The sequence below is a fragment of the Tympanuchus pallidicinctus genome, unplaced genomic scaffold (genome assembly GCF_026119805.1).
Source record: "Tympanuchus pallidicinctus isolate F22 unplaced genomic scaffold, pur_lepc_1.0 scaffold24, whole genome shotgun sequence".
Lineage (NCBI taxonomy): Eukaryota > Metazoa > Chordata > Aves > Galliformes > Phasianidae > Tympanuchus > Tympanuchus pallidicinctus.
This window is the reverse complement of record NW_026294741.1, coordinates 6,847,013-6,874,138: the sequence shown is the minus strand read 5'-3', so window position 1 is coordinate 6,874,138 and position 27,126 is coordinate 6,847,013. Positions and strand designations below refer to the sequence as shown.

At 44.1% G+C, this 27,126-nt stretch overlaps 1 protein-coding gene across 4 annotated transcripts; it reads right to left on the bottom strand.

Annotated features, from left to right (window-relative positions):
* Positions 1–1,381: 1,381 nt before the first annotated feature.
* On the bottom strand, positions 1,382–25,696 carry LOC128083583 (protein spinster homolog 3-like). 4 transcript variants are annotated; one of them, XM_052688999.1, is made up of 12 exons: positions 25,512–25,695; positions 23,646–24,257; positions 21,163–21,228; positions 20,605–20,741; positions 19,931–20,082; positions 19,007–19,073; positions 18,242–18,432; positions 16,398–16,550; positions 13,752–13,941; positions 9,149–9,214; positions 4,513–4,611; positions 1,382–1,701 (listed from the first exon to the last, which is right to left on the bottom strand). In XM_052688999.1, the coding sequence occupies exons 2-12, from the start codon at positions 23,878–23,880 to the stop codon at positions 1,534–1,536; spliced, it is 1,524 nt and encodes a 507-aa protein (XP_052544959.1). In that variant the 5' UTR covers positions 23,881–24,257; positions 25,512–25,695; the 3' UTR covers positions 1,382–1,533. The 4 variants fall into 4 exon arrangements, with proteins under 4 accessions (XP_052544959.1, XP_052544961.1, XP_052544962.1 ...); XM_052689001.1 differs by lacking the exon at positions 25,512–25,695 and adding an exon at positions 24,748–25,239; XM_052689002.1 differs by lacking the exon at positions 25,512–25,695 and adding an exon at positions 24,486–24,585.
* Positions 25,697–27,126: the final 1,430 nt, after the last annotated feature.

Below are 27,126 nucleotides of genomic sequence, written 5' to 3'. Positions count from 1 at the left end.
AGCCTCAAAGGATTACAGGGGATTACAGACCATTTAACATATGAAACTGTAGCGGTTTAACACAGGGGGGAGCTAAGCACCACACAGCCATTCATGCATTCCCCCACAGTGTAATCAGGGAGAAAGCTGAAAGGGGTGAAAGTGTGAGAACTCATGGGTTGAGATGAGGACAGTTCAAGAAAGTGATGCACGATGCAGTTGCTCACTGCCAGCCAAACGATGCCCCAGCCAACTCCCCCCAGGTTTTGTTGTTCTCCATGATGTCACATGTTTCTGTGGTCACTTTGGGTCAGCTGCTCTGCTTCTGTCCCCTTCCAGCCTCCCATTCACCTCCAGCTCACTCGCTGCCAGAGCAGCACAAGAAGCTGAAAAGTCCTTGAACAGTTACCCTGTGCTGCTCAGTAAGAACTAAAGCATCACTGTTATCAATGCTGTTTTCATACAGAATCCAGAACGCAGCACCATACCAGCTACTACAAAGAAAACTAGTTCTGTCCCTGCCAAAGCCAGAATGCACATATAGATTGGCCACAGCCCCCCGCTCTTGAACACAACACTGACTTTGACAGTCTGCTTCACTCGGTCACTTCAGACAACTGAAAACTCGTTGTAGCCTATCTATATCTTCCAGATTCTACAGACTAATCTCAACCCTCTGAGGAATCCTGGGCGTCCTCTCCTAATATTCACAAGACATTCTTCCTAAAATTCTATTGTCTTGGTTAACAGTCATGCCTGGGACAGCCCTACAGCTCCTGGAGCTCTCCAGCTCCACAGAATGCTCATGCCTGTGTTTGCAGATTGAGGAAGGGTTGCCATCTGCTGATTCAGCAGCAATTTTTTACTCACAGTCAGCAGTGTCCAAAAAGTCAGCATGCAGGACTTTCTGCCATATGGAGAAATAGTTATTTGGCCTTTTCTCTAGCTGTATCTCATTAGGCAAAAGGGAAAGAAAAAGAGGACTTTATTTTCTTCTTTGCAAATCTTGGCGTGGAGTTCACTTGAAAGGCAGCATTGATTCATGGTACTTGGGAAACCAAGTCAGAGCAGAAGGAAGCTGTAAGAACCCAGGCAATTAAGGGCAGGGTTCTGTCCAGTTTAACATATCTTTAAGTCTGTTACACTTTGAATGTGACTTCTTTCAGGGGAGAGGGAGAAGTATTACAGAAGGACGGTTATGGTTCTAGCAGGCAGCACAGACCTGAGTGGAGCAAGAACCTCAGCTTGCACGGAGGCTTCAGTGGTGCCTTATCTGCTGTAAAGCTCTTCTGTTACTGCGTATCCTGTAGCATTTAAGGGGTCACTAACAGCACTCCTGTGCTCTCTGTGTGTTCTGTGAAGTCTGTTCTGCTCGATATGAGAGATTTGTTAAATCTGAGGCTTTGGAGGGATTTTGCTTTTTTTTATTTATAGAAACTATTGTAGCATTACCATAGTACATAAGTTTGTATTTTAGCTTTACAGAGTCAGTATCATGGCTCGCATACATCAGAAAAAAAAATCAGATACAGGTTTAAAGGATACATAGGAACATCAAAGCTGCTCTGCTTCTTTACGATCTTCCTCGATGTAGAAAGATGTCAGGAGGAAAAAAAATCCTCCAAAGACACCAACAAAAACACAGATGATGAAGCTGTACTGCAGGCTGCAGAAACTCCACTGGAATGACTGATCTTTCTTGGCTTGAATAGCATTGGAGACCTAGGGAGTGAATAATGCTGTCATCAATCTGAGACAAACCCATACTTCTCTCGTGATTTAAGCAGACTCTTCGCGTTGTGGTCCTTGAAAGGAATAAAGCTGAGCAGGTGGGGACAAAAAGCCTGCTGCTGTTTTGGTTTGACAAACCCAGTGCCTGGTGCACCTGCACTGCACTGCTGCTCCACTTCCATTTGGTTGAGGTATCTCATGGCTTATTGTTCTGTTAGTGCCTCGAGTCACAAGAGTAAGAAATACTGCAACCAATATTTATCATGACTGGTAGCCATTAACTCATTTTACCATTTTCTAGCCCATCTCCAGGTAGCCTGCAAAGGACAGATGTGTGGCAATTACTTTCATCATTTCTTGTTGTTATTGGATAACTTTATCTATTCCTAATCAGCTGCAAATGAATAGCAACAGAGTTGGCACCGATACAGCCACGAGAAGCAATAGCCATTAAAAAGGGAAGAGCTAGAAATTGATTTTGGAGACAAGAAGGGAATCTGGTTTGGAGCCAAAAGGCATTTAAGGAGTCGTGGAGTGATCCTGCGAGGAGTGGAAGAAGATACCAGGCAGCTGCTTTTTTTCACTGGTTTGAAGATGAGTTTGTAAAAGCTATAATGAATTTTATTTTTGCAGACAGCAAAGCCACTTTCAAAAAACCTACAGGGTTCAATATTTAACCCAGGATCTTAAAGACTCTTCTTAGCAAAACAAAAAGATGAATGTTGAATGCAGCCCTTTTTATTCCCACATATACCTTACAATATTACAATACGCTACGTGACTGGAAATGCATCATTATGAGACTCTTCAATCTTTGCTGGGTTTAACATGAGTGTGACTGACATTTTAAGGAGATAAGAGCAAGATCAGCTCTAAATGGGCACATAGGGACTAAAGCTAAGAAAAGAGCAAAAATACAAACCCAGTGTGTTTAATTTAAAAAGTGAGGAAATCTCTGGAGTGCAAAGGGAAGAAACCAGAAAAAGACAATTCACTGCCTCTCCTGAGAATTTATAAGCTAAAGCCTCAGTTGAAGTAGGTTAGCAAACAACAGGAAGATCTGAAAACAGAAGATTCAGTGTTGAATCAGCAGCAGATATGGGCAGTGCTGGTGTCCTGGTACACAGAAGCCTTCCAGAACACAGTGAGGTACTCTTTGCCAGGGACCCCACGTGGACATACAGCAGTTCTATTCCTGGATTTATCATCGCTGTTCTTTGCAAACTTGCAAGGTTACACGAGGATACACCGTGACAAACTTTTGTCATCTTACTCTTCTCAATTGGCTGCTATTTAAGGCAACCACGTGCCAGGTACTGCACAAGAAGTGTTCTGCACACAGTTACCAGCAGGATGCAGCAGCACATTCAGCAGGAAGTCCTGCCTGGGCCTCAAAGTTAGCAAAGAACAGTAAGTAAGAAATAAATACAAACATTTTCATCTCCCAGGCATAAAGCAGTAAGATAGTCAAAGAGTGGAGAATGCACAAGGCATACACCAGCTTTTAAGAACTTCCCATTTTTCTCTATTATTTTTGGTGGTTTCAGTGACACAAGGATGTTGGTTGTCATGTTTGAATGTGGCCAAATCAGTGCTTGGGCAATGGTTTTATAATGCACTCCAGTGAGAAAAAGGATCTCTTCAATTGCCAAAAGAAGTGAGCTGCAGAAGGAGTCCCTCAGAGAGAGAGGACTGTTCTCTGCTGGACAGATTACACAGTTAAGATTCCTACTTTCACCCAGGTGAGGAAAAGGGAGATCTGGCTGGCTGGACCAGCCTGCTTGCACATTTCTGTCTGGCTCTAACTATGTCACTGTTTATCTGTGAAAGAACAGATACTCCTGAAGTGAACTTCTTAAAATGACTTCCATATGAACAAAACTTGCAGAACAATAATGATACAATCTTCCATCAAACTCTCTCTCTCCCCCATGTCCTTTAAGGAATAAAAAGCAAAGTAGATGTGCAGAATTACTGCACACCTTAAATCAAAAATAATGAAGAAAGGAAACAACACTGACAGATATCATCCACTGGAACTAAAATAAATCATCTACAATGAGAAAGTGGTAGTAGGTTGCTTTGTCCAGAACCACGTAAGATTAAGGTGCTGTAGGAAGGGCAAGGAAAACAGTTCTCAAGTAATATAGGAATTCAAGGTTAAGGGCATTTGAAACCAGAGCTTTGAATGTCGAGTAATATCAAAAGGCAGTCACTGAGGAGACTCTTGTGATTTTCAACAGAACGCTGACCAATCTTAAGGTTTCAGAACTAAGAATTTGAGCTAATCCTTTGAGGCTTCGATGCATAAAACAGTATTTGATTTTTTTCTCAGGTGACACATGGATGTGGCCCTTAGGGACGTGGTTTAGTGGTGGGCTCACAGTGTTAGCTGAATGGTTGGACTTGGTGATCTTAAAGATCTTTTTCAACCTAACTGATCCTATGATTCTGTGGTTAATTCATATGAAACTCCTCACTAACTTAGCAAAAAGTACTGAAATGCAACACCCACGACACTGCCTTTGCAAAAACGTGTGCCTTCAAAATTCATCAATTTTCAAATTCAAAATTTCGACACACTGCAAGGAAACTGCTCACACCTACAGGCACAGCACCAGAAGTTGCATCCCACTTAAAAACGTTTACAGAAATGTTCCTCGGAATTCCAGTATCAGGATTACTCAGGGCCAACAGCTCAACTGATTTCCAAGCTTCAGACCAGGAAGAGCCTCTACTTCTGGGAGTGTCTGCCTTTCAGCCTCCTTGAAGAAAACCCAGAGAAGCAGAAAATTCCCTTACCATCCCAATGAGGTAGGGGCTGCCTGCGTCTCCCAGCAAGTGGCTCGCCAAGATCTGCAGGGCAATAGCTGTAGACTGCCGCCGCGGTGTCACGACGTACTGAAATGAAACACGACACACAAGAGCATGGATTTTATCAGAGTGCATCTCATGAATGAAGTAGGTGCCTTTGCTGTGAGAGGTGTCAGCTGAGACCCTGCAAACCACATAAAGGCTCAGGCAGGGGACCCAGCCTGCCCCACCAGAAGGCAGCTTGATTACAGACTGCTGCAGTTGGAGAGCAGCTGAGTGCAGCCACCTGGATGACCGTAGCTCAGAGTGACTGTGCTTCTGAATGCACAGGGCTTAAACAGCAGCTTGAAGATGTGACGTATGTCCAGAACGCTGCAACGGATCACATCGATTATAGCTATTTTTTAAAATGAAATGCAGTCATTTTGGTTTAATAGGGGCTTTACGTCTGTGCTACTGAAGAAAACAAACTGTGCTTGAGGAAATACAGTATGATTGTACATAATTTGTTTGTCTCTCTCTCTGTAATGCACTTATATTATTACATGGTTAAGGGAAAAGCATTCACAGAATGAGACAGAGGCAATTTTAAGCTTTTATGTCTTTGTTTTTTCCGACCACCTGCTCGTACCACAGACAAAATGCTTAATATCCTCTCTTCCTCTACTTGGGCTTTTCTTGCAGATTTATGTGAGCATCATTTAAGGTGTCTCAGACGCTCTCTAATGGGGTGATGTATTTTGCCAAGAGACAAACTCAAGGTATGGAAGCTATTGCAGCTTTATAGCTGCCTTCAAGGAACCACTAACATGTGTGACAACATGCTGGGAATAGAGGAAAGAAAAGATTTTGCTCTCACATTTAACTTAGAGTTTTATTATCATTCGATGTGTGTGAAGAGGCCTCAGAATATTAAAGAAATATTCTCTTATCACTAAGATGTAGCTGTATCACAGCAGCAGCATCAATACCTTATCTTCACAGAGGATGTAAAGAATTGCATTAATGGAAATTAAAACTGGAGGGTAAGGAAGCAACTTTGTCCACAGCAAGATTAGTTATTCTTGTGAGAACAAAAGAAAATATTTCAGTCTCCCTCTCAGACTGAATGAGAGAGATAAGCAAACTATAGTGGAAAACTTTGGGCTTAGGGAGCAGAGTTTGCTCCCTAACAGAACTATGGCAGAACTACACTGGTGGTTTTCTGCTCTTGGCTCTCTGAGGATATCATATCATCTGCCCAAGACTCGGTTTTCTTTCTTCTGCTGATAATGACAGGCTGTGTTTGAGAAACGCAGACCAAATATTGGTGTGTCCTGAACGTATTCTGGGCGCTGCAGGCACTGGAGGACATAAATGCTCCTTCTCTCCCTGTGTGTCCTGCACACGTCCTTGCGGCATGCTGAGCACCTGCTATCTGCGGCTTTGGAACCAAGCTCTAATGAGAAAAACGGACAAGAAAGATAGCAGCTTCCTGTAGTTAGGAGGCTCCCTCATACTCTCACTGTGCTATTATTCAGGTTCTTCTACAGAATGGAAGCATTATGCAAAAGCTCAAAACTCTGTAGGTTTCACTAGGAAAAGAAGAAACTGATCACTGCCACATACATGGACTTCGGAATAATTTGTCCAGAGTAGCCCCCAGGAGCTCCCACCATGTCAGCAGTGCAGGTGATGCTCTGTGCTCTGCTATCTCCCAGGAGATGCCAGTCTGGATGCCTGGATGGATACACAAGGTGCCCACACTGCAATTTGCAAGTCCTGTCTCTGGAGATTTTAGAGAATGTGACAGAGCTGTCAGCTAAGAAAGCAGATGGGAGAGACAGGCTGATAAATGCTTCTGCACCTCCCAGGGCACTTATAAACAAAGACAGGAACATGTTGGTAACCTTCCCAAGTCGAATATTAGCTTCCAGCTCCGGCAGCTCTTTTGCTTTTAGCTGCCAAAAGCCCAAAATGCTGAGTACCAGTACCTCACAGATGGTAAACAAGTATTTCATAGGAGACTCACTCTGACAGCCTCCCAGTCAGCCCAGGCACTGCAAGCAAGGCAGCTGCAGCACTGCTCTGCCTGCACGATCTGACTGCAGCCATACAGCAGGTACTGCTATGTTTACAGCTGAATGAGGGGTACAGAGGTTGCTACATGCAATGCATCTTGATGTATTAGCCACAAAGAAAGAAAGTCTTTATCAGTCAGTCAACATCTTCCTCTGTCTTGTGCTCCACAGGTCACAGGATAAACAAATTCTGAGCTATGTTGTCTGCCTGGTGGTGTCATATAGGGAGGAGGAAAAGTAATTTTCATGGCAAAATATGAACAAGCATTAACAAATCCAGCCACAATATCTGAAATTCTACCAGATCATACAGGAAACAATGCAGAAAAACAAGTTCCTGTTGTTAATTATGGCATCCTTCTGTCAATGTAATAGAAGTAATGCACTGAAACCTGGATTTTTAGCAGGATGAAACAGAAATCCCAAATATAATTGGCACTGAATGAGCAGCCATCCACACATGCAGCTGAATTCCATCATTTTTCTGACCAAACAATTACTATCATTTAGGATTCCACAGGTCCATGCAAAGCACACCGCATCCCTGCTCTGAGAAGCACACCATGGCAGAGCTCTACTCTCCACATTCCCACTGGTTGCCAGCCAGCGCAGTATTGCGTGAACCTACAACCAAAATGCTCTAAAATAAAAAACAAATGAAGTGTGTCAGTCACTTGGGAGACGAGAACTTCCTCCTCTTTACTTTATGTGGATGGAGGATATGGCAATGACACTCAAATGGATTTTGTACAGGCTGTAATAGGATGCAGCATTCCCTAAGCAAGTTCAGAGCGGAGCGACTGAATTGAATGCAGCTTGGGGCCAGCACTCCCTTGTGCCTTACTTTCCAATCCTGCATCAACAGCATCCAACTCAGTAACGCCATCTTCCTCTTCAACAGTGGCAGAGGAGAGAACTGAAACACAGAGCTTGAAGCAGACAGCCAATTCACTAATGCTGACTGCAGCTTTATCTTTTAATCAAACTTCCAGGCTGCACAAAACTGACCTGTAGAGAGCAGTACTGTGAAAGAGTAACTGGAGAACAGAACATGGCAGTCAGTATCAGCAGTGCTTTGTTGAATAACCATGAAATGTTGGTTGTTTTATTCATTCATCTCCATCAGAATGGAAAGAAAGATTCTTCTTGCTATGAAGACACTTGCTATTGTGTCATCAAGGCAGGGGCCATTCAGCCAAGCAGAGTTCCACAGTGCTTCATGGCCTGTCCCTCCTGTCACTAGAAAGTTCTCTGTGTTTGGCCTCACAATTTCACATCTTTTACACCAAAAGCCGTAACAAAGTTACATTCATTGCTGCTCATTTGTTTCACTGCTCCTTTAGGCAGCTGTGAGGAATGCCAGTCAAGGTGTGTACTCTGAGCTGATAAGGCCACACTGACAGCAACCCCAGCAGCGAATTTTCAGTTCCTGTGGCAGCAAGAAATGATGGCAACCTTGTGGATAACCATATTCCTCATGAACCATTGGCTGCAAGTTTTCCTTACTGTCCTAAATTCCTGTGACACATTACTGTGCGTCACTGCACGCTGTGCTACACATTAATGCATTCACTGTGGTTTTTATTATATGAAAGATTTATTATGACAGTGGAATCGCTTCAGCAATCTGCAAATAGATTTGAACTCTCTTGAAACGAGACTATTATGAAAAAGGAGATGCTGATGTGACCCTTGCTTAGGCTCTCTTCAAGATTTCCCATCATTAGCCTGAGGGTAGGAAACTGACAGATTTCTGTTGTGTTTTGCCCTTATCTTCATGTCTTCTCTAACAAGTGCTGAGAGCTTTAAACAATTTCTTTCCTTTGTCTTTTATTTGTACCAACTGCATCAGCATTTTGCCACTGCTACACCTTCAGGAACAATCTCTCCCTGAGGCAGCATCCTGCTTGAAGGGTTTGGGTTTCATCACACCCTCTGTGCTGTAACACTGTGATCCCTCAAAAACAATTCTAGTCAGTAGAAAGTCCAGACTTTGCATCTTCACACGTAGAGCTGTTTGAAGCTCTGGAAGTTATCTGCACCGTATTCTGGAGTGAAGGAACTTGCTGATAGTTCACAAAATAAAAGAAGTGTAACAGATTGACTAACATTACTTTACAGAATATTGACTTTCTCTTTTCAAAGCTTTGGGCACAAACGTAGAACCTCTCCCTAAAAGCAGAAAGCGATTCTCTTTCTGATGGAGACCTTTCCTGGTGGAGATCCAACAGCGCAGAGCTGTACACAAAATCCAGACTGCTGTGGGCCCCAGGAGCAGCAGGACACTGGCATGAGCTGCACCCAAACCAGTGTGCCTCTCTCCTGGGCTTACAGTGAGCTCGGGCTGTCACTAGCACACCTGTCCTGTTAGCAGTACCTCTGCTGGGACACCACGCACCAGGTTACAACACAGACGTCAGCAGGGTCCCAGAAAGGGCATTCTTAGCAAGGTTTTGTTCTTCCTAGGAGGAGGAAGCAGGTCTTCCTGGCAAGCAAGATGCACACATATGAGCTAAATTGTTGTGAAAAGCTGAGAATAAGCAAATAGTTCCACAAGCACTTACCAACAGTATGTCTGTCACAACAGCCCAGTTGACAGATAAAAACAATTCTCCAAATGCAATAAAAATCTGCAGAAAAGAAGAAAGCAGTGACTATACAGACACACAGTGACTACACAGACACACTGAGACCCCTTAGCATGAAGATGAAGGCAGCCTCATCAACTGTGCCTATCTCGACGAGTTGCTGTACATACCCATCTCTTCATGAATTAAACTGTGTCTGTGCTTACAACCACTACGTTCATCTTAAATATGGAAAAAGGAACCAGGGAAGGTGTGTGAGGAGCTTTGTGTGGCTAATATTCTGCAAAAGAGCCAAAGGAGGAAATACAGAAGCACTCTCATTAATCAATTGTATGGACTGAACTGCTGAGCCCAAGAGGAGGGAGGCAAATCTTGTGAAGCCTCCAGCACAGGGTTTATAAAGTGTTCAAAGATCTCCTTTTACACAGATTTCCAAATGAAATCAGTTGAATATCTCTGTGCTGGTAAAAGTACTGTTAAAGGCTCCTTCAGAGAGGTAACTTCTGAAGCGAAATGGACTCCTATGGTCAGGCAGCCTCCAAGACTTGGTGCCCTATGGGAATTCCATAACTCATCACAGATGGAAACTCAGTCATCATGAAGAAGGGGAAGGGCCCCCAGCTGTTCTGATGTCTGTCTTAGAAGGGATTAACCCTCTCAGCCAGACCCGGTCATGGATTTGAGCAGGCTCTACAGTCTAATCAATACCTGAAGAAAGCATTAAAGCTGCACTGCAGGGAGGGAGCTCTTCTAGAAGGTTTACTCTACTTAGTGGCACAGGCCTCAGATGGCACCTGGAAAATAAACTTTGGGCCAAACACAGAATGAAATGTGTTGGTAACGTGGTCAGCAGTACTGCACTTACTGCCAAGCTGCACAGAAATAAGGACCAACAAGGTCAAACCTTGCAATCCACCTCAAAAAATCTGCCCTTCACCATCTAATCTCCAGCTGATGCTCTCCAGTCTCTCTTGGAAGATCCAAATTCATTCCTTTTTTCCCCTGACCTGAAACATGCTGTTGTTTAACATGGAGACACAGCCTATGAAGTAGTCAAAGCAGTGCTCATAGGGAAATCAGGCACAGATGTAGAAGTGCAGTTTTATTGCTGCACAGTGATAACAACGTGAGTTTACCTGCATTCTGTTGGTCACGCCATAGCTAACAAGAGATATGTGAGGTCAAGGGGAAACGGGGGGGAAACAAAGAACAAAGAGATGTCTTTAAATCCTAGCTGACACTCAAGATACCAAGGATGAAAATAAAATGGTTAGAAGGTAAGGTTCTGAAGACTCCCATCTGTTCCTCTATATCCTCAGTGGACTATAGACTGCCTGCCTTCACACACCAAATAACAGATTGCTCAATCCCCTGAATGCTCCATCTCCTGTATATATTTAGTACTTATAGAGTTGTTTCATGTTTGCCTTTTTCTTCATGATTTTTCAAGTCATTTAATCTCTTCAAGCCCCTAAGAACAGGAGCATGTCATGCCTAGTGTGAGAAAAGAGTGTAAAATTTATCTTCAGGAAACAAGTTATATTCTCAACACAGAGTTTGAAGGAATGGGAATTAATGAAAAGCCATCCATGCCAAGTGGATGTGATACTTAGTGGCTGAGATCTCATGCTGCAGAGAGTAATTGGTTCACATGTGACTGTGTTACTGTTTGAGATGCAGCTTTGTTAGCTTTTCCTTCTCTCCTAACGTTTTCTGTGGACTGCAGTTTCAGGGCATTAGGAAAAAAAGAGAAAACAGTAAATCATTCTACAGCTTATACCAACATATTCTGTCTAAAATCAATATCAATTTTGTACTTTCTCATGCAGAATAAATGCAGTATGGTTGAAAAGATGGCATTCTCATCCATCCAACGGCACAACAGCTGCAATCTATAAATATGAGAAAGTTGTATGCTGTTTTATCTCTAAAGCAGGTGAAGATGTCCTGGAAGTACTGCACTTGGCAAGGGAGAAGTGCTTATGATGGCAGGAAAGCAGTGCTTTATTTAAAGCAAATCCTCTGGTTCTACAACCTCTCAGTGTTCCTTGTGCTGTCTCAAGTTCTTTTAAATTAATACAGAAAAAGATTCCAATAAATTCATGCAATCAATTTGGTGACATCCCCGTTCTAATCTGCTAAGTGTATCCAGAAACAGTTCTATTGCTGTCACCTTCTCTAGGACAATTTTAAGAGACTGAATGCTTGCAGTTGGTTTTCAAAGGATGTAACCACAGCAAGATCCCAAATTTTAAGGAGATTTTGCTTTGTAGATGGCCATTTGTGAAAGGCCAATATGAAGAGAATTGGAGTGCAATTAACATCAAACACAGGGTTTTAAACAGCCACATGTCCAGACAAAAAGAAGAGTTAGCATGGCTGGACCGTGTGTTGTCTGGATGTTTTGTTCAAAAGCTCCACACCACACAGGACAAGGGCTGCAGTGTCTCCTCCAAAGGCAATTTGCAGGGCAGGGCTGTGTCTCCATTCCAATTGAAGTTCCCTTAGCACCAAATGCAGTCCGAAGTTCTCAGATGCAGGGTTCAGACGTGACTTTCCAAAGCAGCTGCTGCATGCAGACAGCGTATTTGTCCTCTTTCGGAAAGAGGAAAAGGTGTAGACAGAGCCTCCTCTGTGGTAACAAAGCCAGATCATTTTCTCTGCCTTCTCAAAGAGCTTTTAGAATCAAGAACTGTGTGTCCAGAAAGAGAGAAACCTCATGACATTGCAGTTCATCTACTCCAACAGAGACCTGCAAGTCCTGCAATATTTATGTGTTAACTCAAGAATTCCCATGCTTTCAAACTTTCATTCCAGCTTGGTCCATAGCAGAGGACACCCATTCATTCCCTTTCATTATTCACTCAAGACAGCGGAAAGCGCCGTGCAAAAACTGCTACAACTGCAAGCAGTGCGTGTGGCTTTTTTGCCTCAGTGACCTCTGCACTGAAGTGAAGTGATGGAGGCAGGACTGCTAACGGTGGAGCGCCTGGACAGACAGCAACTGGAAAGCCAGTTTCCAGCCTGAGTCCTACACAAATGGAAGATCTGTTTCACGGGATGAGAGGCACCAGCTGGCATGCCACTCCAATTCCCACACCAGTGTGACTCGTGTCAGATCCTGTTTGGGAAGCAAGCAGAGGCACGGCTGGTGCCAGAGGAGGCAGAGATTAAACAGCCGTGTGGCAAAAATATTAGCAGAAAAAGGTGCTTAGGGTTATGTCTGATTTGTTACCCTGCGCAGTGCGGGCATTACGTGTGGGAACACCTGAAGCAAAAACATCAAACATGAGATAAAAAATGGCAGAGTCCCTGTTTGTGGGAATAACTGCTCTGCCTATGGGAAGAAACCTAAAGAACCCAGCCATCCACATCCTGGTTTACAATTTCCTCCCAGATAGCAGCATGAAGATAGAATGCTGATCGCAAGGAGAGAAATATTTAAAACAAATGTTGTTTTATCAGTCCCAATAAAAGGTATGGTTTGGAAAAGTGCACTGATTCAATCCGGTAATACAGACTGACAAACCAAACACAGCTCTGACTGGGCACTGCACCTTTAATGGCAAAAGAGAACTGAAGGAGGTGCTCAGGATGGGACGATGTAGCAACCTAAGGGGCCAAAAAAGAAAATGGTGATTTCTTTGGGCATTTCTATCTCTGCTCTTGGATTCAACAGTAATCTTTGGTTTCACATTTTGCTTTTTGCACACACTCACCGACTTGCAAATCTGTTTGTTTTTAGTTTTGGTTTAAAGGTTTTTTCACAGGAATGCATATTCTTGAGGAGTCAAAAGGAAAACCTCTTTGAACGAGTGTGAGAAGCAAAAAAGCTGCAAAAATACCCTACTGCAGAACTGTTGATTACTGTAATTAACTTTACTCAGATCCTCTTATTTATGATAATCGCAGTAATGGTGGATTCACCACATTGTGGTTAAAATAAAGTTTACATTCAGTCCTCTCTCTCAAGGTGTTTTTTGAACTATTCCTCATCCATACTAAGTTTCTGTTTTTCTCTTTACTGAAAACAGAACTTCAGTGATTTATACGTCATGTTGCATTGCCAAAAGCTTGACTTTGAACATCAGGTTGTGATTTGGGACACTGAAGGTGACAGTTCAATTATTCTTAGCAAGAACTCTGTGTATTGTACAGTCCCAATTCAGAGAGTAAAAAGAAACAAGAGCACTAAATTAGTCACACAGCATTAAAAATTAACACAAGATTGAGACTTCTTCTAACTACATTTTTGCATACGGACGCTCAAGCTTCATGTGGCCAACCATGCAGGCTTCCAATCTTCTTTTTTAGCCCAGGCCAAGTCTGTACATCCTGAGTTCTGACTTCTGACACTCTGCCTGCCTACCCCCTTCAGTGGGCCAAGTGATGCTCACTGGGTCTCACAGGCAGTATTGGAGCTATCAGACCTCTCTGTCCCAATTAATGAAACCTCTTTCTAGAGGTCTAGAGAACTGCAGGAATCCAACAGTAGCAATCCTTCTCCTCCCCCTCCCGCTTCCCTACCTCCCCACGATTCCAGAAGACACTTCCTAGCGATAGACAAACTGGCACTCACAAAAGTGGAAAGGATGTTCTTCTGGGCCACCATGATTGCTATGTAGAGGCACAGAGAAGAAACAAACATGCTTGTGGCACAGATCAGAGGATCAGCTCTGCTGCTGGTTTTCCTCAGTCTTCTTGCAGCTTCTGCCCCAGCAATGACACCCAGGATTCCCGTCCCAATGGTGATGCCTCCAAATATTAGGCTGGTGACAAAACAAAGGAGCAGTTAAGTGCAGGAAAATCACATTGTAGAAAAAGCTTGGTGTTAGATGTCCCACTGTCAGCTTATACCTTCTGCTTCAGAGAGTCTTTAGTTGGCAACTGGAATTTCACTCCACTTGATCTAACCCTCCCACTCTTCCTAAATGGATTTAGTCCCATGCCTAAATTGCAGCTATGCCTGTGCAACAGAGGCTCTATCCTGTGGAGCGGGTATTTCCCCATTTGCTGAGCAGGTATTACACAGCCAGCCTCAAGGAGGACTTCCCAGCATGACCTGGCTTGGACATGCAGTGATTCAGAGGAGGCACAGTCATCTTGGTTAGCCTGGGAACTGATTGACTCAGTCATCCTTAAAACAGATGGAATAACTCTGTATCACAATCTGCTGTCCTGGAAAGAGATCCTATCACAGGAATTATATACATCTAAATTAGAGCCCTCAGGCTGAGACGGCTCACCTCTCTGCCTAGGGGATACAGCTACCAGTACTCGAACTGTGCACAGAGCACTGAATACTTGACCACTGGGATATCCATGTAGAATTTTCTGCATGCAGAATTTCAAATGCCACCCAGCTTTTGCATCTGAAAATGAAAATTTGTTCCCCGGCAACAGTAAGTTTTTAAGAGTATGCATTCAAATAGATCAGAAGTTTCAGCTTCCAGTGGTCTTCCTGATAAACTTTTCTCTCTGACTCAGTGAGACCCTAATGGCAAAGCAAGCCTCTTGAAACGAGACCAGTGGTGCCACTGATGGTTTAATGCATCAAAGTCTCTACAAGAGAAAAAGCACTGCTATACTACATAACAAATTGTAAGCACGTTTGTGATCCTCCTGTAAATTCTTCAGGATTCTGTACAGCTTGTTAGAAACAATAGAGATTGAACAGGCAGAATAAGTAATTTGCAGATTTGTCCAAGAGAAGCAACTCCAAGGTGACATGACTTTATCTAAGCGTTCACAGAATTGTGTTTAGAAAATTCAAGTGCTGTAGACTGCAGCTGAAATAAACCTACAGCTGGAAGAAATCAGAGCACAGTTCAGCTGACAGGGAGAAGGAAAGCAAAGAATCCTAATCCTGGGGAAAGGACCCTATGGGATCCTTTAGGGCTTAAGAATACTCACATACCTCTCTGATCTGTTTGAAGATGTCTGCACAAAGACCAGAATAAAAACTTCACAGTGCCTGTTTATCTATCTTGAAAGGACTGAGACCCGAGTCAGCTGTGTGCTATTTGCACTGGTGTTTCCAGAGAGTCCAAGTGACACATTTCTATCCTTAACAAAAGCCTTCAGCTTCTGAGCAGCCAGAGGGGACAGCATCCTCACAGCATCCCTGAGCAGTTGGGAACATGCAGCTCCATCTTCCCAGCACTCCCAGCTGCAGGCTGACACAGCTGCTTGTATTACTTTTCTCTCTGTCCCCCTGGAATAGCAGCCTCCAACTTGCCTTCTGCTGCCTCTGGCACTACCTCACACCAAGGTTATTTTTAAAGCATCCTGTAAGATGCAGTACATGAGGTTAAACTATCAGAGCTCCCTTTTACTTACCCAAAAAATCATGTCTGCTCCAGCAACACTACTGTGGAATAACAACTCAAAGCATAAGATAAGATAAGCTAACACTGTCAGCTTAACAGCTAAAAGTATTCCGAAAGTTCAGCTTCCTTTCTTCTCTCTACCCCGAGTCAAATTCCTAATTCACTCACTTTCTTCGTGTTATTTGCTATTAAATAAAGTGCTGGTGGTGGCATCCATGGAAAGACAGCTGCATTTCCCATTGAGGCACCTGTGGATGACTTTTCAGTGCAACTCCCACTCATTTAAAACTGGACAGTTTCTCTCTGAAATCCATCATGAAAATAGATTGCTCTCCTGTTGTAAATGAACATTGCCCACCCAAAATTTGAATCTCTATTGGTCTTGACTGTCTCTGTAAGCAGAGCTCTGCTGGCAATTATTCACATGAGCAAATTATCTTGATTTGACACAATAATACAATATCAGATCAATTCATCAAGCTTAACTTTGTGCTTTGACTCACAAAGATAGCCAGCACAGCAGTATTTTTTTTTCAAACCAGACTAACAGGAAGGTAATAGGAGAGTTACAAAAATGCAGGATTTAAACATGCCTAAGTGTGTGCGTAAGTGGCATGAGGTGCAGAGTCAATAGTTAACTGAAGTTTCCTTTCCAGTGTTGCTTCTTTCCCTGTAAACGTTCCTCTTACTGCTTCTTTCCATTTTACTTAGACAGGGCTGGCAGCATCTTTCCAGTGCACGGAGTGATCACAAACAAATAGGAGCATCTCAGCATACCTGGAAGCAATTCGGTCTAACATTCACACCTCTTGCCTTCACAAAGCATTCACAGTCACATCTGCCTTCACCTTTGGAACAACCTGTGGTTTAGGTTTCTCCAGCCTTGCACAGCTCACCTGTTAGATGAGTCGCAGGACTTTTCCAGGCACTGCTGCACAATGCCCAGGGCAACCTGAGCCCTGTAAAGGAACATCGGCACCCACAGCCCCAGCGCTCCAGTGACGAAGGCCATGGCAGTGAGACCCAGCGAGGACCAGACAAAGCTCCAACTGGAAGACGAAGGAAATGAGAGCTGTTTGAAAGAGTGGGACACGATGCTGGGCCCACACGCACCGTCCGGGGTGTCCAGCGATAGCAAAGCATTCCACTCAGACATCTCAGCAGGACTGCATTCGCAGTGAATTCTCGGTTACGACTGCGTTCACGTGAAGACAGGGACTTTGATGGTGCTTAATCAATGAATTTTGACAGCAAAATACTAATTAGAGTGAAGAGTGTGACCTACTGATTCCATGTTAAGGGCCAGTCATGGTCTCTTGTAGATTTTATTGCTAAGTATTCTAAAACATCTGCTGTGACATTTTTGATAGCAGAACTACAACAATTGAAAGTGGGCAAGAATTCTGAGACTTAGCAGCTAAATTAAAGGGTTCTGAGTGCAACTTTAAATTCCTCGGGGTGGATTTCAGCTGTTTGTATAACCAGTGTAGAAGAGTAACTTCTGCCTCTTTCCAACAGTTAAGGGGTGGTGGTTCAAGTACTGTAATTCTAGGTGATAAAGTAAAAACTGATCTCAGTCTGCACAAAGAGCTATCAGACAGAAGGAGAAATGTTTGAGTCATGCTGCCCTACTGCCCTATTTTAGTAGAAAATGAACTTTTTACTGAGCTCTTTCAAGCTAGAGGTCTATAGAAAATCCCCTTTGAAATCAAAGAGGAGTTGTGAAATCTTGAGATGAAATAGAAGTGCCGTGAGTGAGGAGGTGACTACCAGCAAGAGGATTTCTTAAGATACCAATCTGATTCTACGACTCTTAAAGATAAGAGGCTCTTCCATTTATTGCAGCGTGGAACTGCATGGCTTTTGACAGTGCCCTTGTGCTTTGGGAATCTGTTCCAAAAGGAAAAGAAAACAGAATTCTAGTTTTATAACACTGCAGGAGGTTGTAAGGAATTTCTCTGCAGAAAAACAGCCTTGGCATCAGTCTGGCTGTTGACACGTCAGGGAGGTTCAGACTGCTGCTGCTGCCTGCAAACTGTCATCCAACACAAACGGCCTCTAATGACCTCACTGCTCCGGATGCAAATAGGATGCAAATCTAATCATCAATTAGAAAACGCCGGCTCCTGCAGAAGGAAAGCACTCCAAAGAAAGTCCCAGAGCCGCAAGAGGAGCATCTCTTCAACCGAAAAGCATTTCATCGGGACCCCAGGGAAGCAGGCTGCCGGCGCAGGCAACGCAGAGCGGGGTCTGGCGCAGGAGCACAGCGGCACCTGCTGTTCTCAGAGCGGATCCACCTCCTCCGCCCCGACCTCGGCACATATTCGCCAGCTGCGGGGTACCGGAGGGGGGAGCCTCCTGCCTAAGCACGCTGATCCGACTTTCCTCGGACACTAAGAATTACAGATGAAGTTACACTTGCAAAGTGCAGCAACCTACACCTGCATGCAAAGTAAGAGAGAAGGGGAAACTTGGTGGGGAGTAGAACAGGATTTAAACAGGAGCGCTCTGCCAGCACTGCTTTGCCTCCTTCCCCCTTGCGATAGGGAAACAAAACAAAACAAAAACAATTTTCAATCTCTTTCATACTATTCCTGTAAAAGGGTGGGAGAAAGATTTTGTCAGAGCCATTTCAGTCACCTTGCCTACAGCACGTGGTACAGAGGAGCTGAGTAGGATTTGCAAGCTGTACTTCTAACACGAGAATGGGCATTTTTCAGTTGTTGCTAGAATCACTTACTTCTTGCCAAGTGATGTGACATCTTGACACCAGGAAGTCTTGGCAGCTCCCTGTGCACCAGGTTTTTCGGCTGCTACTCGTAAAGAGCCATGGATGCTCAGTGCTCTGTGTGCCTCTGTCCTTCTCTGGATCCTGCTAGGGACCAGCAGAATCAGAAGAACCAGAGCTAAACCTCCCATGCAAGGAGTGACCTGTGGACACAAAGCTGGTTAGATCAAGGATACTGTTTTTTCTTGTAGCAAAAACTCCACAGCCACTCAAATTCAGATACAGAATTGCATATCAGAGAATTGTCAGTGTGCTCAGAAATCGGTGTGACTTTGTAGATCATAATTGTAAAGATGAAGAGGGGGTTTGGGTGATTTTAGGCTACTTTGGAGGAAGGACAATGAATCCCCATCATAGAGACACGTGGTTGCTTCCTCTGATTTTAGAGGAATCCAGCTGAAAACTACATGGAGTACTCTGATCACAAACCCAAGGACCGATGATGCAGCCATAAAAGACTGCTGTACAACCATTCCAAGTGTGTCCTGGGGTGAGAGGAACATCAGCACTTGCCCTGGCTGCAGTTTGAGTTCCCCTATATCTTCTTCATTCCACAAGAGCCAGGCAGAAACAGTCCACTCGTCCCAGCAGGAGCAGGAATCCCCTCCACTGCTCCCCTCCACTGCTCACCTCAGCACCGTGAGCACATCAGTCCAAACCTCAGCCAAAATTTCACAGCAAATGGCTCAGGCTCACGAGTGGAAGTGATGAACTCACCCTGAAGGCCCAGTGCCAGTCCCCTGTGACACGTGCCATGCTGGATGCCAGAATGTAACCAAGACCACTGTAAGACACAGAAGGGGATCATCAGTAGGTGCTAAGGAACTGGTGCTGGCTGAAACAACGCGTCTCACCAGTTAGGGAGAGCACAGGGAATGTTCTGTCATAGCTTTCAAAACAAAACAGAAACAACACGCATGGCCTCTGCTGGTTTATTTGCCAATGGGTATTAAGAAGAGAATCTCATCTCCTTAGAGCAGACTTGAGGCAGTGGTAATAACATCCCAGATTTTCACTGGGTTCTACGTTCTGTAGGATGACACTGATCCAGATCAAACAGCCCACAGAGTGCTCTGTTATTTGTTCCCCTCTGTGCAAGCTGTGTGAAATAAGCCCTGCAGGAATTCCTTTTGTTTTAGTCTGGATTCTGGGCTCATCCTCAACTGCCTGTTCTAATAAAGAGTCCGAAACGCTTACAAAGCCCTTCTCCACCTCTCCTTCAGACACAAAGTCAATCTGAATAAAAGAGGGGAGGAAAGTGCCAATTCCTCCTTAGGATGTGCTTAATAGAGAGACACAACAAAATTGTCAGGTAAACAAATATTTAAAAACTTCTATTTTCAATTGAATAAATCAATAAGTCACTCATATTTCTTTTAGAATCAATTGAATGTTTTATTTAAAACTTGTTTTCAGAGCTCCCAAAACGTTGAGAGAAAAGTGATTTTTCCTTCAAAGTAAATTTAAAAATAAACCCAATCAGTGCTATTTGGAGATGCTAAGCAAGTGACAGATCCTTGTGCAAGCACCAGTGCAGATACATGTCAGAATCTGTCTAATCAAGGTTGAGGGCACATTAAGTTGCAGGCCTGCTTAGACAGAATTTCAGAAGGCAGATCAGTTGCTAGCAAGAAAACCAACCTTCCCACTGGAATGCAGATATAGAAGACAGACAACATTGTGGTCCTTTTTCCCTCATCAAACCGATCTGCAATGATGGTAGGAGCTACTGTGGAATAACTGGCTGTGCCAATGCCAACCAGCCCTCGTGAAAGAAAGAATATCCAGCAATGCTGCAGGTAAAAGGCATCGTGTGGTCCAAAAAAGGCATGGAAAAAAAAAAAGATCATTGTTAAAGAGGTGTATTTTAATGGGTCAGATGTACCAGGGGAGAAATGCAGCTGACTTTTGCATGTATCTGTGGCTCCCACATCCACACCTGCTTTGCTCACATCCCACTGCTGTGCTTTCTGCCTCCTGCACTGTAGTGATTTCTTAGAGTGACACCACAGAGACCTTCAGGATGTGATCAATAGACTGTTCAGGCTTGCTGGCTGATGCACTGCACCCCAGTGATGCAATCAGCCAGAATTTGGGACAGCATTAATATTCCATCACATGCAACTACAGTGTGCATGTGCTCCATTGCCTGAGCTGGGCTCCACCGTCCCACAGAGCATTGCAGCACAGAGCCCACTGAGTGCAGGCCTGGGCAGTGAAAGCTCACTTACAGCTTTTCCAAACATGATCAGAGCAGGACTCTATCAAATCCTGCAAGGTGATTTCAGTAGTATCCTCCAAAAAACCAAACATACTGATTCACTGATGAATGAAGTTCCTAAAGTTACAGCAGACCAGAAGAAAATACCAGCTCCAAGGATGACTTTCCTGTTGTATCTGTCACCAAGGTATCCAAAGAAGGGAGCAGCCAGCATGTAACACAAGATGAAAACTAGAATCCAAAAAGGTACAAAGACATCATTGGTCAAATTGTTCTTATAGTACTTCTCACCTCTTAAACTCAGTTTATTTTTCAGTGTGCTGAGTCTGAAGAAAGAAAGTCAAATAGAGACTTATTTAAAAAGAAGAACAATACAAAAATAAAACAGGCACAAACTGCTCAAGCTCTGTATTTCTTACTCAGAAATTCTTTCATCTTTCATGGTTCACGTGCTGTGGGATTTTTCAAAGTCTGAGCTCTGGTCTTTCCTGAACCAAAGTCTTTCAGCTTTCAGTTTCACATTTTAAACAGCTTTCCCACCAGTGGGAGCGAGCAATGCCACACATGAGAAGGAACTGGAAAATATCAGGCTGTGTTTTAGGCACAGACCATATAGGCACAAGGCAAATCTGAATGCAAGTGATTTTATTACCTGTTTGCAGTAGGCCTGCAGCCCCGTCGCCAAGTTCAAAGTATTTCTGTATATCTAACAGGATCCCTGCAACAGAATTAAACAGTGACAGCAAAGTACACTTTATTCTTTGTGATTCTGCTAATTTGCCAACTCCAATGTTGATTTCAAGATGGTTTGCTAGAAACCACAGCACGTTTATCTTGCCAGCTTCCATGTCAACCATTACGTTGCCACGAACACAGATAAAAGAAATATTCACATTTCTTATCTCTACAGATTAAATTCGTAGTCTTCCACTGGATCAGTCTTACAAGAGTCAGTTCACCAGCAATTTCAATCAGAGCTGCTGTGCTTCGAGTGCTGGTGGCACTTGCAGTCAGTGCAGACCAAGCTCCAGACTCACAGCAGCGCAGGGGGTTCTGTGGGTGTCTCAATGACTCTCATATTTAGAGAGTTTCAAACGGTCTCAGAAACTTAAAGCTGCAACCTCGCTCAGAGCAACAAACGGCTCCCTTAGATTTTGCATTATTGCAGCACAGCAGTTAGTCGTATCTGTTCTTTCCAGTAGGTGATGATCAACACACAGAAATGCTGAATCATGTGAACTTCAGTGTTGAGTGGAGAATTCGGTACAAACCGCAGCTATTGCAGCACCTGGTTGGAGCCACAATTGAACTCCGACCAACGTTCACACTGAGCACCATTAAAATGTCCCCCTCCAGATCACTGCAGCAACGGGCCAGCCAGAGACCAGCAAATGCCAAAGGAACAGGGAAACAGGAGGGCAGAAGTCTGCATGATCACTGCTGTTAGTGAGTAGAAGTCTCAATTCTAGCAGACAATTACACGTAAGTTTACTTTTAACTAAATATCTGTGCCTCTCCTTCACTTTGTCGTTAACTTATAGTTACCAAAACCCTGCTATGAGTGGACAGCCAAACTAAGAGAACTGGTGCAAGAATTGTGCAGTGCAGCTGAGTTCCAGCACTGCAGAGCAGATTGCTGTGCTGTGAAATGCAGTTTGTAAGCAAGGTACCCCCTGGAATAAGAAGCCATAGAGTTAAGTAAAAAGCATTTTGGTGATATATTGTAATTAAAGAAGATGTCTGGTATTTCAAAGGCCAGAATACAAGCTGCATCTCTGTTCCTGAATTTTGCATATCCCTGCAGGTACAGAAACTGAGCTGTTAGCAACTTCTGCTTCACAGACCTGCTTAAAATGTTAAGCTCTTAGCATGCACAGGAGTCAAACAATAGTTCAAAGCCAGGAATGAGCCCAATGGCTGCTGGCACTTCATACTTCCAAGGGCCTGCCCCCCTCCATCCCAGTTCTTGCTCAAAGGGATTTTCATCCCCCTGTCCCCCACCCTTCTACAGTGAAATTTAGTTGACAGCTGAATTCATACACTGAATTTCTTTCACTAACAGTCTTGCAGTATCATTCTGCATGCACCCCTTCATGCTTCCTTCCCTCTTAGATGTGTGGTTAACAAGCATTCAATAGAAAAAGCTTTAACTCCTAAATTCATTGACCTCTCCATTTTAAAGATACTGACTTAATGTCTTGAATTTCTTAATGGTCTAAGCAGTAAAAGTAATTAGTTTGTATGCCAACCCTAAATATTAATTCAAAGTTTTTAAACATTTCCAGGCCACTCAGAGGTAAAATACAATAAGCTCACAAACCTGTCCTCCAGTTTCCAGGTAAGACCCCTGGAAGTTTGATAGATGCTGAGGAGTGATCCTAAGGAGAATTTACACCAGACACTGTGTATATATGCAGAGAAAAAAATAGAACACATTTCCCAGTGTTGTAACAGAAGCAATGCTTTGCTGCTCATGCCTAGGTCAGTAAACAAACTAATTAATAATAGACTAGCAGTAAACAAACTAATTAATAAATGATCAGAGAATCGTGTTCTGGGAAGCTTGTCAATTTGGCAGGTGATCCCTGGGGAAATGAGCCTCCATTCTCTTTGCAGAATTGTATTACACTCTTCATTGCAGAAATCATACAAATCCCACCAGCTCAGGAGGAAGTTAAGCCTTCCTCAAAGAAACTTGCACATAATTTTCATACTTTTAATGTGGGAAATGACATCGCTGCTCTTCAGATGAAGGAATGCCACAGCTCATCTACCAGAGCCAGCGATGCAGTAGGCATACAATAGAGATGTTTTACAGCAAATCTCTGTGAAATCCAGACACAAGCAATTGACCAGTTGTTTTGTGTGCTAATATTTGTTTATAATAGCTTCGAAGTATGAACCTTAAGCATTTAACAGCATTCTATTGATGATGAATAACTAATACATCATTTATTTGTCTTTCAGGAATGTGATTTGAAGTTTCACAGAGAGTACGAGCTGCAGGCTAAACAAGAAAGACTGAAAAGACATGAAGCATACCTTTACAATACAGAATATTTGTAACTGAGGAATAAATAGAGCTGTTGAGAATTTAGATTTCTTTTTCCTCAGGAAGAGGAAGCAGACTCTTACCTGGTACAATAAACCAATCCATGAAATTTATTAGGTTTGCGTAGCACAGCACACCAACTATCAGGTAATCTCTCTTTGCTGGCCTGTTCCTTGACACTGGCACTTGTGGACCTCGTCTCACACGTGCCGCAGTAGCTCCATAATTCTGCTCCTCATGAGGCACCCTGGGCTGCAAGTCCGTGTTTTCATGGGCACTTGGGTTCTGCATGCTTCCCAGTGCAAAAAGCCACCGCATGCTATGAAGCGTTTCCTCGGTGCAACAAAGCTAGAAGGCAGTTCTGCACTCAGGCTATGAGGAACTTCAGCCACTACAGTCATTTCCGGCGACAGAACCCAGCCACTAAAAACTGAAGTGAAATGTTCCTTGTAGCAGGGAGAGCTTAATAAAATAAAACGTTTTGGTTCTGTGCTTTTGTTGAACAAAAATACTGAAGTGCTTTGCCTTGAGGACAGTGAAGAGCCGACTCAGCCAAAAGCACAATAATCCACTGTGCATCCAAGAAATAAAAGCGCACAAGTTGATGATGATCTCAGAGGTACTGCATAGCAAAAAAAGTTATGAACAATCTTTGCCGAGGTCTCAGTGAGTTGCTGGAGCTGAAACCAGCCTTCCTTCAGAACAGAGAGAAAGAAAAGAGATAAGTTAGTTCACTAGATCAGATACCTGCCTTGGACTTGAGCCCTCTTTTACCACATACTTCCTGTGCAACTCTGGACAGATTGCTTTCTCTGCAACTCATGTCTTAATCCCCCCACAGACTCACATCCCTGTCCTTTAACACAGGCCCACCTCATGCTGTCCCTTCCACCTGACCACTCACTCCTCCCATTACCTCCTACCTGCCCTGCAGTGCCAGATTTGCCCCCAGAACTGAATCTTTTCCAAGATTTCCAAGGTTTCAGGTCAAGTCAGCAATTTAAGCAGACAGCTAACACTGCAGAATACCTCCTGTTGGAAGCAGGGGAATGAAACCAAATGACAATGAAAGACAAATGAAAAAAAACCCAAACACCGCAGAACACTACAGCAAGCAGGAAAAGAGAGATGGAAACATCACCATACTCCTCAGAACCCTGCTGGAACTGCGCACATTCCACAGACCTGAATTGAGCAGCCACATTTCTTCCCCTTTCTCCTCCAAAAAGAGGTCTGAAAGGGGAAGAAAGGAGAACGAAGGAAAGCATTCTGGTTTCTCTACTGTGTGTAGGCACCTTTCTTCCCTGCCTTTCTTCCATCCACTCAGACTTGAAAAAGTGCATTTCGTCAGTTTTTCCAGGATGTATTTTCCTATCACATTCATCTTTTTAGAAAAATAACTCTCCATAATGTCTCTTGAGACATTTTGTGGATTGTCAGCTTCAAGGGCCTTTTATTGTATCCTGGTAAGAAAGTTTGAAGTGAAAAAATAACCAGTAAGAGTTTAAGAATGAGGCAGTTAGTTGGACCAGTTACAGATCAGTCGATGACTCATGGATGAAGACAAGAAAACATTGCTGGGCTTTGGTGGCTTTTTTTAAAAGACTGTGTCACACTAAACTGAAAAACAAATCAGCATCTAAGGCTTTGGCCATCTTGTGAAGTCTGGCCTCTTGTACCCTGGTGTGCCTAACAGAGCGGTATTTCATTCCATCTTCACTTCATGAAGCTTGAGCTGTTCAGGAGCCAGCAGGCGTGTTCCTGCTCAGCCCATCTTCATCATTAATAAGTCTACGTTGATTTTATTGCAAGACAGAACTTTTTTGATAACATCTTGGCTCTCAACTTTCCAATGAAGGATTTAGCTATAGACTATGGGTATCTTTCCCCACTCCTACAGAGAACTCCACTTAAGTTGCATCTGAAAACCATTCAGTGTGCCAGCTTACCGCATCGGGAAGCTCTTGTTGCTCTTTACTCGATATCACTCCTGCAACTCATTCTCTTCTACAGACTGCAGGACCTCCAGTGAGTACTGGCATCATCCATCCATCGCACTGCTTTATTAGGGCAGTGCCGTGCAGAGCTGACCGCGTCTGAGAGCACCAGGAAATGGGAGCGGCCGGGAGGCGCCGCCGCGCTGCACCGCAGGGTGGCGCCCAAGTAGCGGGAGCACAGAGCCGGGAGCGGCGGCACGGCACGGAGCCGGTGCTGCAAACAAAGGGAGCTGGCGGCCGTCCTGCTGCAGCCCTGGCTTCAGGAGTTGTAGGTTCTCCTTCTGCTTTCTTTACGGTTTCTGTTTCCTGTTACTTGAGCCAGGTACCAGCCCTGCCCTGGTAGCAGCTCTGTTCCGCAGGCATCGCTTTAAACCCCATCCTCTGCTCCAGTGTCACTTTGCTTTTAGACTTTTTGATGCCATACTGACTGGCATTTTGTTCTGTCTGCGGCACAGGTTTGTAGGTCAGATTGTCATATAGCAGAACACAACTCTGCGCCAGCTGCTGGTAGCAGACATCTCCCTCTCCCTTCCCTCAGCGTTCCAAGCCACGTCTTTCCACCCGCTCAGGTTCGCACTGCTGGGTACAGTCTGTGGCCAAAAGGTCCACGGTGACTTAGCCTTACTCTGGCAGCTTTTATGAGCATCACTCTTTGGTAACTGTTCTGCCTCTAACAGTCTATTTCTCATTTTCTCAGACCAAGATGTTCATGTTTGTGCAGACAACACCAAGCAAAAAGATTCTATAAAACTTGGTCACCGTTCACTTCTGACTGCAGGAAACCACTGAACAGTACAAGTTAACTTTTTTTTAGGTAGGATTACAGCTCATTTCTCTATAGTCAAACATTTTTTCTTCCTTCTTTGTTCATTTCTGTCAGTCAGGATATAGACTGCCTTGGAACAGAGCACAGTGTTTGCCTGCAGAGCTCCCAGTAGGTGTGCCCGGTGTCAGTGCAATGCAATGAGCACTCCTTATCCCCAGCATCCTCCTCCACCATTTCCATTCTGATGGTTCATTTAGGCATGCGATCTCATAGCTGTGTCATGCAAGAAGTCACCAGCAGCTAAATCCTTCTATGGTAGCAGCAAGTTGGAACCTGTTTATTGCAGGCATTTGGCACTCGTCCATGCACACAGCAATGTATTTTCTTACCCCGTTCTGCATCTGGCTGTGCTAGCAGAAGTTGTTTTGATGGCTGAACCTGACAAATGCAACCAAGAATGCCCAGATGAGCACGTGCGTTTGGTGACGGTTAGAGCTGGTGGCTGACACTCAGCAGGCCAAGCTGTGGCAGTTGTATGCACTTAGGAAGCTGCCTCGTTTCAAACAGAGCATTCAACTGAGTTCATCTTCTTAGCTATTACTCACCGAGGGAGTCCTTGGCCGTGACTCATGTGGAGCATCCTGCTTGTCCAGGCACACACTCGGCAGCTGGGCAGCAGCCCTGGTGGCTCTCAGTGCGCTGTCGCTCCACCTGACTGAGCACCTGCCCTTACTCGGCCTCAGCCCTGCCCTGTGCTGCCGTTCTCCTTAGCAGGAACGGGCCGGTGGTGCCAGCAGGAGG